General features: G+C 37.8%; 1 protein-coding gene across 1 annotated transcript in view; it reads right to left on the bottom strand.

Annotated features, from left to right (window-relative positions):
• Window positions 1–12548, bottom strand: part of STAG1 (STAG1 cohesin complex component) — a 201993-nt gene that overhangs the window by 12436 nt on the left and 177009 nt on the right. Inside the window, exons 24-28 of the mRNA XM_082320218.1 lie at window positions 10205–10379; window positions 8295–8434; window positions 6949–7050; window positions 5241–5389; window positions 4008–4136 (exon numbers count right to left, since the gene is read on the bottom strand). Of these exons, the coding sequence (XP_082176344.1) occupies window positions 4008–4136; window positions 5241–5389; window positions 6949–7050; window positions 8295–8434; window positions 10205–10379 (695 nt within the window). The remainder of the gene's footprint in view (window positions 1–4007; window positions 4137–5240; window positions 5390–6948; window positions 7051–8294; window positions 8435–10204; window positions 10380–12548) is intronic.

Raw genomic sequence — 12548 nt, 5'->3', positions numbered from 1 at the left:
AATTAGAACCGCTATTGTGAGGATGTAGGATATCCTTTTGCATCCTAGAATAAGAGAAATGGTTTCCTCAAATGCAAGCAGTTACTTTTCAATAAAAAAATGGAAGATCTATTCCACTGCCACAGAGAAGTCCAATGCACGCTTGTTAACTTACGGGAGGAACCAAACAACCTCCCTCCTGTATATGGTCTGGAGGGCATTTGAGTTGTTTTATTTTTCCATTGATTATTTAATTATGGTATTGGAAGTAGTCCTTAAAATGAATATGCAAATCCACATAAAAGTGATTCTCATGAATTTCAAGCCGCAGAACCAAGCATTCAGAATTTAGGCAAGAGACCTCAGGATTCTTCAACATTACCTCTACCCTTCCTGCAAATACATTGGGGTGCACCCTTCAATCATGATTTCATTTAATACCACATTGCCAGGCTGTCAATAAGTGGGAGTCAAACCCACAAATTCTGCATGGAAATAAACTCTCAATCTCCCTTTTCCTCTGTTAGCTCACGGCAGGCTGAAACTTCTTATGTGATCTAGGTATCAGAACAGGACAAGGAGCCACACTGTATATGCCTGGGTAACAACCACATCCAATTTTTAATGGGATTTTGTTTTCATTCAGTGAACAGGATGACTTTGCTCAAGAAACAAGTTTTTCTGTCTACTGTTTTATTCAATATTGTGACTGCTTCTTCCTTCCCCTTTTCATGTGTAAACTGAGTAACATCCAAACCTTGCATTGAATGGGAAATTCTTGGTTTATTCTCTCTCTTTTACAGTACCAAACAGTACAACACTTGAGTGCTTCATGACTTTAGAGAATTTATCTGCAGAATAGTCTTGGAAAGTAAGAACTTTTCCTGCATCCAATTTATATTTATAAAACTAGACCGCACAGGTTATGCCCGAATTGTGAAAAAGGAAAAACTACACCACTTGGGGGTTCTTTACTGATTAGATGCCAAACTTCATACAACTTTTGCTCAGCATTTTAGAGGAGCTTCATACTGGCAGTTCTTGCCAGCTTCAATGAGGACCGAAACTCTGAATTTCTGAAGTAGGAACACCAGGCTGAAGCTCTGTCCCATCTGACTTAAGACACCCAACAGTCAGTTGTCTAGTCTAAGCTAACAGTCTCTATTTGAGAGAAATAAACGGAAACAAATGCCTCCACAGGGCAATTCACCTCCTCAGCATTTCCCTGCCTGTATCTGCCTTGTGTGTTTGTAACTGCGTTAGTACAAACCTTTTTCTGCCAAGTGTAAGAGCCTGACACCTTAAATGTACAGTTTATATTAAATCCATAGCTTTGAATAAATCCATAAATGGCTATCACTGATTCTGGAGGTTACTCATAAAACAAGAAACTGAATAAATAAATAGGATAGGAAAACTAAATTAAACAAATACTGCTGCCCCATTCCCAAGCTGGGAACATCTCCCTTTTCTCCCTCAAAATAAAAAAAACAGCAGTAAAGCAGAAAGGAAGTAGAAGCCCTGCAGAAGAGCAGTGTTTGCTGAACTGCAACAGGAATGGTATTTTGCACCAAGGGCAGATGACATATACAGACATATCAAGTAAATAATTCATTTATTTGGGTTGGGAAGCCAAGTTGGAGGACTTCTGGGAGACAGGCAGGTATATGCTCATGAGGCTTTCAGGGTTATTCTAGAGCACTTTTGCCTCCAGACTAACAGCCCATTGCTGAGTTTTGGGACAGTCACTGGGCAGAAGGAGATCAAGCCGGGGAGGGAGGCAAATGATCCTGTGCACAGGACTTCTCCACCAGATGGTGGTCACGTACCTTCCTGTTCATAGGCAACCCCTTTGGAGGGAGGGGGAGAGGTCCCTGTGGATTGGAGGAGTCATGCTACAGAGAAGGACAAATCAACCCTCCAGAGTATAGCTGAGTATGTAATGTCAGTGAAGCACTACAGGCAATGCAGCCGTTGCCTGATGGGTGCAAACACAACAGATCTCTCAAGGGAAGGAATGCAGATATCTCCAAAAGAAATCTTTACATATAAGCAAGTTATCTTGACTCTTTTCACAGTCACCACTGCCAATGAAATCTAGGGCATGTCTGAACTCATCTTAAAGCAGTAGTAATTTAGCACACATCAGACAAATCATGTCCTAAAGGGCCTATTTCTTTTCACTGATCTTCGAATCCAGCTGAAGTAAATAACTCAGGTGACTACCTAAAGACAGCTAAAACCAGGAGAAATGGACTCCATCACAGCAATCTTTACAGTCCTGCGAAAAAGCCAGTGGTTGTGTATGTGGGCACCAATGAATAGAGAAGAAGAACCTTTGAGAAAAAAATTTAAATAGCAACATAGAAGGCTAAAGAACAAAATCTCCTGAAGTACTGAATTTCATGCAAAGGATCAGGTCAAATTAAGCTGACGCATAAACTGTACAGAACGATGTAGCTTTAAATTTTAGACACTGGAGAAACTTGTGGAAGGGATGATTACTGTACAGGAAGGATAAGCTTCACTAAATTAAATAGGAATCAGGCTAATGACACAAACTAACAGATGCAGGAGAACCTATGGTTCAGCTAGGAAGATAGTAATACAATCCTATTATCCTTAAGTCCTGTCCTGAAGAATAGGACAGAGGTTGACAAGATTCAAGGATATAACAATGAAGAGCAGTTTCAAAAACTGAGTGCCTAGCTAGCCCAACTGGATCATCCACTTCTCAAGCTCGTTTCACCATTTCTTCTACTGTGTTTGCTGAATTAACAAATATTGATGCAATTAAAAAAAAAAATTGGTTCAAATGTGTATACGGTAAAAATTACACAAAGTTAACCAAGATGCATTTTTTATAACACAGATAATTGTATGTAATTGTTAACCCTAATAGAAAAGTCCTTCAAAACAAATGTCTTCACAGAAAAACTACAGAAAAGTTTGACAAAAAGAATCAGTTGGGTAGTTATAGTAGATACATATGACTTACACTCATTGTGGTCAGAAAATTGAATGGAAAGATATCTATAACCATAAATCAGAAGATTTGGCAATTGCGTTTTTTAAACAGTGATGAAGTTATTCAAAGAATTCAGTTCTACACTGGGCACGTAGCGCTTGGCTGATTTTTGACTGGAGCCCTCTTCCTTTTTCCCGTACTACTTCTGCGCTGTGGCCAAATCCTGGATATTTGCTACGTACTTATTAGAAATGTAGAGCGTTATCTCCGCAGTGATGCTGACAACATGTCTTTACTCCGAACTTGCCCTTACTAATGCAGTTTTCTCTTTGCCCATTCTGTTGATATCCACAGCCCATCTTGACAGTCTGTTCAAATGTTGCTCATAAAACAGTATTTCTTGCTCTTTATTCAGCTCTTTATTCAGATCAACAATACCTCCGATTTATTTCATTTCCATCATTTCATATGCAGTAATTACGCGCTGTAACAAATTCAGGCTGCTTGTTTTAGCCTCCCAGGTCTCTACCACCCTGTTCTGTCCCAACCAACAAGTCATCTCTCTCAGCCTCTTTCTTTATCCTGTTGTGCCAGTAACAGAAGCTTTGACAAACCTTTATTTCCCAGTTTAACTCAATATATTGAAATAAACAACAAATATATGTTTACATTTTATGTAAATATCTAACAGAAACAGATGTTACTGCAGTGTTTACAGGCCTGTAGATTTCCTGCACTGCTAACATTATTTTCTTTTTTTGTTCTAGCCTAAAAAATAAAGACTGTTTTTTATTTCCAGTGCCCCATGGGAAATTTCAAGGAACATTGTTTTGTGAGGTCTCAAGCTCACCTCATCAGTGGATCTGATTTTCCTTTTCTCATTTATTTTTATTACTTTAAAATATAAAATGATGAATAACTATGTATGTGAAATGTCTCACTGGGATTTCCTATAGCCTTCATTAGATTGTGAAAACCTCAAAGCAGAGTGCTTAAACACACGCTACAGTGATTAACAGAGCCCAGCAAAACCCACAGAAGAAAATGGAGCATTACTTACACAGTCTTTTTGTCCTGTCGCAAGAGTTTAGAAGAAAATTCACTAAGCACTTCAAGGAAAGCAAGATTAGGAGGTGGATAGTCTTGTCCTTTTTGATTCTGATATTTGAAGGCAAACTCTATGCCATCTCTAGTAAAGAAATATTAAAATTTTCAGACATTTGTAACAAAATATAAAAAAAAAAAGTCATCCATCACTTCTAAATGCTGCCCAAAATCTGAACTGTGATGAAATTCTTTATATACCATTGTAACTTTTTTTCCCCCCCCATTACTAGCAAACAGCTGCGTTTGGACAAAGGGGAATCAAATGTTGCCTTCTCAATTTGTGAGGATTCAATCTCAAACACAACATATTGCCAGTCACATGGTAAGAAGGAACTTATCACAATCTAAGAAACCTGGCAGGTGCTGAAAGCTACCACCTTAGCAGGAATAGCCAATTGGCTCTTTCTTGTTTCTGCATGAAGCAGAAGCTTGCAATAAGAATAATACGTAAGATATAACAAGATATAACTTTTGCATCAAGAGTCAGAGAATTTACTTACCAATACATTGATACATGCATCTCTGCCTTATCTTTGCTTTATCATTTAAGACCAAAGAAAACAATTTACTTTCACATTATCCAATAAGGGCGCACGCGTGTCTTGACTTCTCTTTTGCTTAAAGTGTCTGGTAGCATTTTGATCATGTTTTGCTAATCTTAGTCTTAATGACTTAGTCTCTGAGATAGCAAACTTTAATATTTTAACCTTTTTATAGCATGGGAAAGTCGTAATTTAAATTTAGCATCACCTTTCTATACTTTCCTACGCAGCACTTACATAAAAAGCTTCAATCCACTTTAAAAAAAAAAAGATTTCAAAAATATTTTGGACTATCTTTTTATAAAAGCCCTTGGTGCCTAGAGAATCCACAGTGGTGTGGTACAAAGAACTATCTACACTTGTTAGATACAGTCCACACAAATATGTATAATGCCACTGGCTTTACCTGAGATAGATAAACATGGCCATTCCAATAAATTCCAACAAATAATTAGGTAGCAGCTAGTTTTTCTTCCTTTCTTACATACATACATGTACACTGCCCACCATTTTTCTACATAAACTAGAAAAAATATATCATTATTCCAGGACCTGTTAAGATTATGTACCTTTAGAAAAGGTATGCTGAGCAAAAGTTTTAATCTGAAGTAATATAAAAATCTAGTTTATTTACTACCACTCACTTGTGTAGTGTGGCCACAGCCTCTCTTGTCTTGATCTGATCCAAGCCGAACGTGAGGGCAAATCGACGGGCCAGTTCCTTAATTCCACTAACATGGGCAGATGTCCTGTCCAAATTGGGACCTTGCTCCTGAACAAGCTCATTAAACAGCTAGAGAAAGAATTCAACTGTTAAAATCTGAGCTAGAAAACACTTCTTGAGTAAGACTTTTGCTCTTAAGCAGTTACAGCTAGGAGTGGACATTACGACGACTTTTTTCACAGAGATGTAACAGAGTTCTCTTACATTCAACTTCCAATCCACTTCAGTTCCCAGACTTTCTTCTGTGTAACTGCTGTTTGCCAATTATCCCCATCTTGTACTTGGGCAGATGATAACTCTTAAACAGAATTTTGCACTTACCTTCATTGATTTGCATTTATTTTTCTCCCAACTCATCAAGATGATTCTGCATTCTTATGCTGTTTTCTAAAATACCTACATCACCCATCAGATCAGCATCTTCTTTGAATTTAGGAAGCAAAATTGCTATTCCAACATTCAAGACTTAATGAATACCTGAACAGCATTACTGGGTAAATGCCTTCAAAGCCTGCTTGATAATGCCCTTTCAGTATAATAATGAACTACTCAGTAGTTTTCCAATCAGTTCTATATTTTCTTCTGGTATTGCCATTTAGACCACATTTTCCTAACTTACTAATGAGAATATCAAGGGAGACAGTGTCAGTGACAATATTAAATCAAGTTGCATTAAATCTACTGTTTCTCTGATATCCACAAGCTCTGTTACCATGTAATTAATGAAAGCAGCTTAATTTGACATGATTTCTCCTTGACAAATTCATACTGGCTGTTACCTATCACTTAGGCACTTGCAAATAACTTGTCTCTTTTTTTTTTTTTTTTTAATGAAATGATATTAGCCTGACTGATCTATGGCACCTGGCTTCTTCCTCTCTCCAAGTTTTAAAGACAGGAGCTACTTTGACACTCGCTGATTCTGCTGGAAGTACATCTCTTTTTCTCAACTTTTCACATCTCTCAGCTTCCAGATTGCTACAGGAAATCCCTTAGTACTCTGGAATGAATTTTGGGAGGCCCAGCTGATTTGAAAACATCTACTTATGAAAGTAATTTCTCTATGAAATGGATATAGCTAGTACTTCAAGGGCCTAAATGGTATTTAGTGAAGCACACACTTTGTGCTGTTGGCAGAACAAGGATGGATTTCATCATCAAGCCAATAATTTATGGTTGATACAAAGCAAATTTTTCAGGGAAAAAACATGTTTAACAATATTGGAAGACTTAAACTAATTAGCTTGAAGTTTGAAAAATCAATCAGTATTTAGACAAAATGTAAAGAAGATGCATTATTTCCAGCTAATTATAAGAAGAAAAAGTCACCCTGATTTTTCTTGTTCACTAGGTACTAGTAAACAAATGCTATGAATCAGCTTGGACCAAATTGCCTTCAAGGCTCTTCTCTCCCTTTCTTCCATTTTAATCTGACCAAAACTTTGCCAGTGTGGGCTTAAGGAGACAGAGATTACAGAGACAAATGAACAGTGACAGCCTGAATTGAGGAGCAAGATAATCTCTTAACAGAACTGTAGTATTTTCGCTTCATTGTAAAGTGCACCAGAGAAAATCCTGTCCAGTATTTTTTGCAGTGAGGCATTTCTAACAAAAATCAATAGTCTTACCTGTTGCAAACTGAGAATGAGTGTCTTTGCACACTGGATTTTATCAATTTGCCTTGTTTTGCTCAGGGTTTCCTTAATGATATCTCCATAGTCATTGTAGTACTAGGAAAAATGTGGAAAAAAACCTCTTTAAAATTTAAATTGAACCTCTTATACAATTTCTTACAGTTTTCCTGACAGAAAGATTACTTGTAATTCTTGTTGTGAAAAGGCAGCAGTTGCCAAAAAACCTCTTTCCCTCTTAAATATTGCTCCTGCCTTCTTTGGTACAGACATCCTTCTAGTTTGTATTCCAATTTAAATTCAAATTCTCTCACTCTCCCTCAATTTCAGAAGAAGGAGGGGAGAAGACCAACCTAGAGCAGCAGGTAGGAAACTAACCTGGATTGTGACAGCTTCAGTTTGAAACTCCTGCTCTGGAAAAAAATCCCAAAGCAGGACTAACTCTGAACAGTGACCTGGCTGATGGCTAGAGTGTGCACTGGGGATTTGATTGCCCTGCATGCTCGTAACGAACAGAAGAAGGAGGATTTAAAGTTAAATACTTTATATTTCACATCAACATCTCAAACACTATCTATAGTAAAGGACCTGGTCCTCACTCCAGGTTCTCCTCCTTGATTGTCATCTTTGTGATGACTAATCCCTTACAGAGAGATAGGTGAGGTCTACCTGGCAATTTGATATAATCTGAGGGGCTCTGTGTTGCTTGGCAGTGTCAGGACTGCTAACATGCCTGTTTTCTGGCAGGTAAACTCACAAGTACAGGGTGCAGTGGTAGATGGGCAGCAAGTCTTTCTGAATTTCACTGGGCCTAAATACTGTATGGAAGCAGTGTAAGTTGGTAAGACATTCAGTTAATGCATACCCACTTACAGCAGTACCATATAGAGCTTTTTTTTACTGCTTTCCTGTTTAAAACAATCTTTTCTCACCAAAAAAAGGGCTTTCTTATGGCAAGTGCCAAGATTGGGAGACTCCCAGTCCAATATGACATTGAACAGGCAGCTGTTATTGTGGGTTCTAGAAATGAATTTGAGGAGCAGGATAAGAAATTTTCTGTAGAGAGGAGCCTCTCTGGAAATACTGAGCACCTTGTAGGACCAGCTTTTGGTGCTGCCTTTAATAAGGCACTCCTGCTACATAGGAGAGGAAGTTCAGAGCTTAGTGCTTCTCAGTGGCAGGTGTAATTTAGAAAGGAAGAACTATTACTGGAAATCAAATAAGGCTGGAAAAGCTTTCAAAAGTGTTCAACCTTTAACTACTGCACTGGAAGGGAGAGGAAGAGGGGCCCTGACACTACAATTTGTGTTCAGTTAGGAAGAGGAGAATACACAGAGCTGTACCTTCATATAGTGTTTGAAGATATCTGCTGCTGCATGCATGTCCACAATGTCATAAATTATCAGCTTGCTAAAGGCAGCCAAAAGGTTTCTTCTCTTATGTAAAGCTTCTATTTTGTTAGCTTCATCTTCTTCATCTCCTTCTGAAAGCATCAACAACAATAAAATGTTTATAAGTAACTGCTATGTTCTAAAGCAACATTATTGAAGAGTAGCTTTTAGAAAAAATCAATTCTTTAAAATGAAGCAAGGATTGTTGCAGGAGAAGCTAAAACGAAAGGTGATAATTCTTGAGTCCTGCCTATGTTAGGACCTTTAGGAAAGTTCAGGAACATGACACGCCACTGACCAAGGATGCTGTAGTCCTGAATAGGTACTAAACATAATCCACATGGAACTGAATCGCTTATTTTCTTTACCCTGTGAAAGGCCACAGTGAAGACTTGTTGATGGCTTTTTGCCTAACTTCTGAAATGTTTGGAGATGCTTCTTTAACATGACTAAGCTATAAATATTTCACATGAGGAAAATTAGAAGCACCAATACTTCTACTGCATGACTTGGATTTCCAGATATGAAATCAATGGCTCTAAAGCATCAATAACAATAGGAAGTAAAATTCAGTTGTAAGAAACATTAACATAGAATGGCAATGCCATAACTATTAAGTCCCCATGTAAGACTCCACTCTGTGAATGAAAATGTGAAATAGAATATCATATAATAAAAGCATATTCCACAACTTATATAAGGAAATGAAACCAGCTACAACAGTTGTGATAAAAGTAAATATTCTGTGGTATTTAGAAGAGCTTATTCTTGGAGGGAATCTTCCAACCAGTTTGAAGAAGTACAGACCTGTGCAGAGGGGAGGAGGAACATAGTGTCAACTGTGACACTCTTGCTGCACTCTTACCAGAGTCCCCACAGAGCCACAGTACTTAAGTCATGTATTTGATCACAGAAAATCTCTTATGAGCAGTGGAGTTGACTGTGAATATGCAAGCACATTTTAACCCTGAGGTGCTTTAACCCACAGAATTGAAGCCCATTAGCATGCTCCCCCCCCCCTCCCCCTTCTTAATTTATCATTACTGATGTGTTCTGAATACCAAAAGTTATAAATGGTCAGACTGACTTCATGGAGTCAGAGCAGCATTAGGGAATGGAGATTACATGCAAAGATCTTCATCCATCTTTTTGCTGTCTTCCCAGTCCAATCACAGGATGTTAAAGAACAGCAATTTTGCTAAAGAGCAAAAAAAAATTAGACACTCTCCTAAAATCTATCCTTGATGTATTATTCTGAACATTGAACTCACAAAGTATGATTGACTGCACATAGATTTATAGATTTCTGGTGAAGCTGTGTTTCAAAATGTATTCTTCCCAGGAATCCTTAAAGAGATGCTCAACAAAGAAAGATGTTACCTACTGAGGATCTAGGGACCTAGAAGACTGAAAGCACCTTTAGAGCAAGAATACATTCTCTGAGACCTTAGACAAATCTGCTGCTCCCTGACTGAAAGCCAAAAATTTCAAGTCATCTTTGTGAGGAGGTAGAGATGGGGTCACCTCAAACTGCAGCCTCTCAAAGTGTGTGGCCACATGCAGACGCCTAGGAAAGAGCAAGGAAGCAAGCAAGCATACACAATACTTTCCCAAGTACTTTCCTAGTCTCCAACCAAATCAATGATGTCCTGAGCTTGATTTGATTTTTTGGGGGGAAAGAGCAGAAGGGTCTTTATTTAGTAACATCAGAGTTTCTTAAGGCCTTCTTTGCCTAGCGCTTTGCTGGTAAGGTTTGCCTTCTGAAAACATTCGAGCAAACTGATCTGAAAATTTTATTCTCTTCTTTCTTCTGTGTCTGTTATGAAAAAAAGCTAAGTAGAAAACATGAAAGCTAAACATACCCATGCTCTGGTTTTCATCATCTTGGTCAATAAAGACATGGTCCATCACGAAACTGAGAAGTTCTGACTGGAGGCCTGAATCTGGGTTAAACACCAAAGGTTGAAGACCTTCTCGACCTCCAGTCATCAGCTGATGACTAAAAATCATCAAGAGATCACAGAGCAGCATGAAAGCCTGAAAGACAAAAGAGAATGAATGCAGTAAGAAGCATAAGTAAGTAAAAAATAAAATACCATTTATCTAATTTCCAGATATCCCCTGCTATTATTAAATGTCCTTCTTTAACTGTACTCAGCTGTAGTTGTTTGTGTGCTGTGAAAAGTGTTCATGAGGGTTTCCCCTAACTTTAAAATGTTATATCTTTGATTTCTATGTAAGGAACTGTGTTTACTACCGCTTCCATGTCCAGGATGATCCATATTTAACTTCCATTTCTTCTCAATGAAAAGAACTCTAAATCTACCTCTGATCCAAGGACTGTAGCCAAATTTGTAGTAAAGAATAAACACCTCTTTTGATAAACAGTTAGAAAAGTTAAACAAGTAAAAAAATGAATAACATTATGAGGGAAAATCCAAACTGAGTCACTGTCAGATCCCAAAAATACAGAGAAGCAGCTGAAAGCAAAGAAATCCTTGCAGAATTTCATCAACAATTCTCTGCAAAAAGAATCAAGTAACTCTGCACAGCTTTCAAATCTAGATAAAAGCTGACCAGGGCAGAATTTTCAATGATTTATACTCATTACTATTATACTCTCACTACCTGAGAACAGAGAAAGAAGGCAGCTATTAATAACTTTATTTCTTTCAAGGGCTTATCTGTATACTCTCATGCAGGAGAATAACACTATTTTCCCCAATGGCTTATGTCCGAGTGTCATAGCCAGCTGTATTCATCTGCATTACATTCAACACCTGACCACCTTTCAGAAAGTAGTTTCTAATCATCTTAGTTTCTCCATCTTTAACCTCAGGTTCTGAAAACTGAGAAAGAGAGGAAGGTTCAAAGTATGAATGTGTAAAAAGACTCCCAGAAGGTCTATGCTGGATGTGCTGTCTCTGTCCCCAGAAGCCTGCAGGAGTCTCACTCAGGGCAGTGTCAGTCCCCATTCCCAGGTAGGTGGTAGGTCAAAGGCATTTTCAGCTGAAGAGAGATTGCAGAATAGCTCTGACAGATTCATGAAATCCAATGTAGGCTTTGATTCAGCCCTATATTCCCCCTCTACAAACAGCTGAACAGAAAGGTAGTTAAATGTGTGTTTAAACATCGTTTTGAACCGAGATGAAGGAAAAGTAGTGAGTGAGAGGAATCTGCTTTACAAACCTCCAAAATGAAATTTTTGTGAACGCTGAACATCGTAGCAGCTCACTTATTTCTTGGAGTATGTTATAAAATCTGAATGAGCTATACTGAGGCAAGAACAAAATGCAAATGTAAACTATGTTCTACTTAGACTTTGGAGACAGATGCCAGTATTTGGGATTTTTCTCCACTGGATCCAAAAAGTCAGTGATGATCTCAGCTGCTCTAAACGCATTTGATACTCGCTAGAATTTAGCTCATTCTAATGCAGACCTCTAAAAAAGAGCATATGAACAATGCACTGAAAGTGCTTATTTCTGTCCAATATAAAGACAGCAGTGGACTCAGATACATATGTCTATATATTGTAGATACGTCTAGTCACAGGAGCTTTATTTCACTCAAATAGTCTAAGAAAATTTGAAATGTTTGAGTCCCATTTCTATAAATACTTAATATGCTTTTCCTTCCTTTGATATGTACATTGATCTTCTCTGGAAAGAAAGTATAGCTTAAGAATCAAATATGATAGGGAGACAATACAATTTACACAGAATTCTCAAAAAAAATCCAGTAAAACAAAAGGATAAAGAAGCAGTCCTGCACTTGCAAAAATACATTTTTTTAAGGAAGAAAATTGAAAAGATCATAAAAGTGCTAGCTGGAGGGGACCTCTGGAGTCTCTAGTCCAACCTGTTCTGGTTGGGACACTTGCTGTCTCTAGGTCTGGTTGGTCACGCCTTTGTCTAGCTGAGGTTTGAAAGCTTCCACAGAACTGTGAACAGCAAAGGAGCTTCTAAGGAAAGTTTAAATTACCAAGAAAAAAAAATAGTGGCCACTAATAATAAGAGAATAAAAACATGTTAAGATATATCAAGAACAAAAACACTGCAGTAAGCATGTTGATGCAGGAAAGACATTAGTGCTAGCTTCAGCTAGAATGGTTGGTATTTTCATGCAGCTAGATAGTATTTTCACATTATATAATATTAATAAAGTATGCCAAGAGTAACTACTCAGAATATTATAAAACAATTA

Source organism: Platalea leucorodia (genome assembly GCF_965183815.1).
Source record: "Platalea leucorodia genome assembly, chromosome: 8".
Classification (NCBI taxonomy): Eukaryota; Metazoa; Chordata; class Aves; order Pelecaniformes; family Threskiornithidae; genus Platalea; species Platalea leucorodia.
Note: the sequence above shows the minus strand (reverse complement) of the source record. Positions and strands in the feature narration are given on the sequence as shown.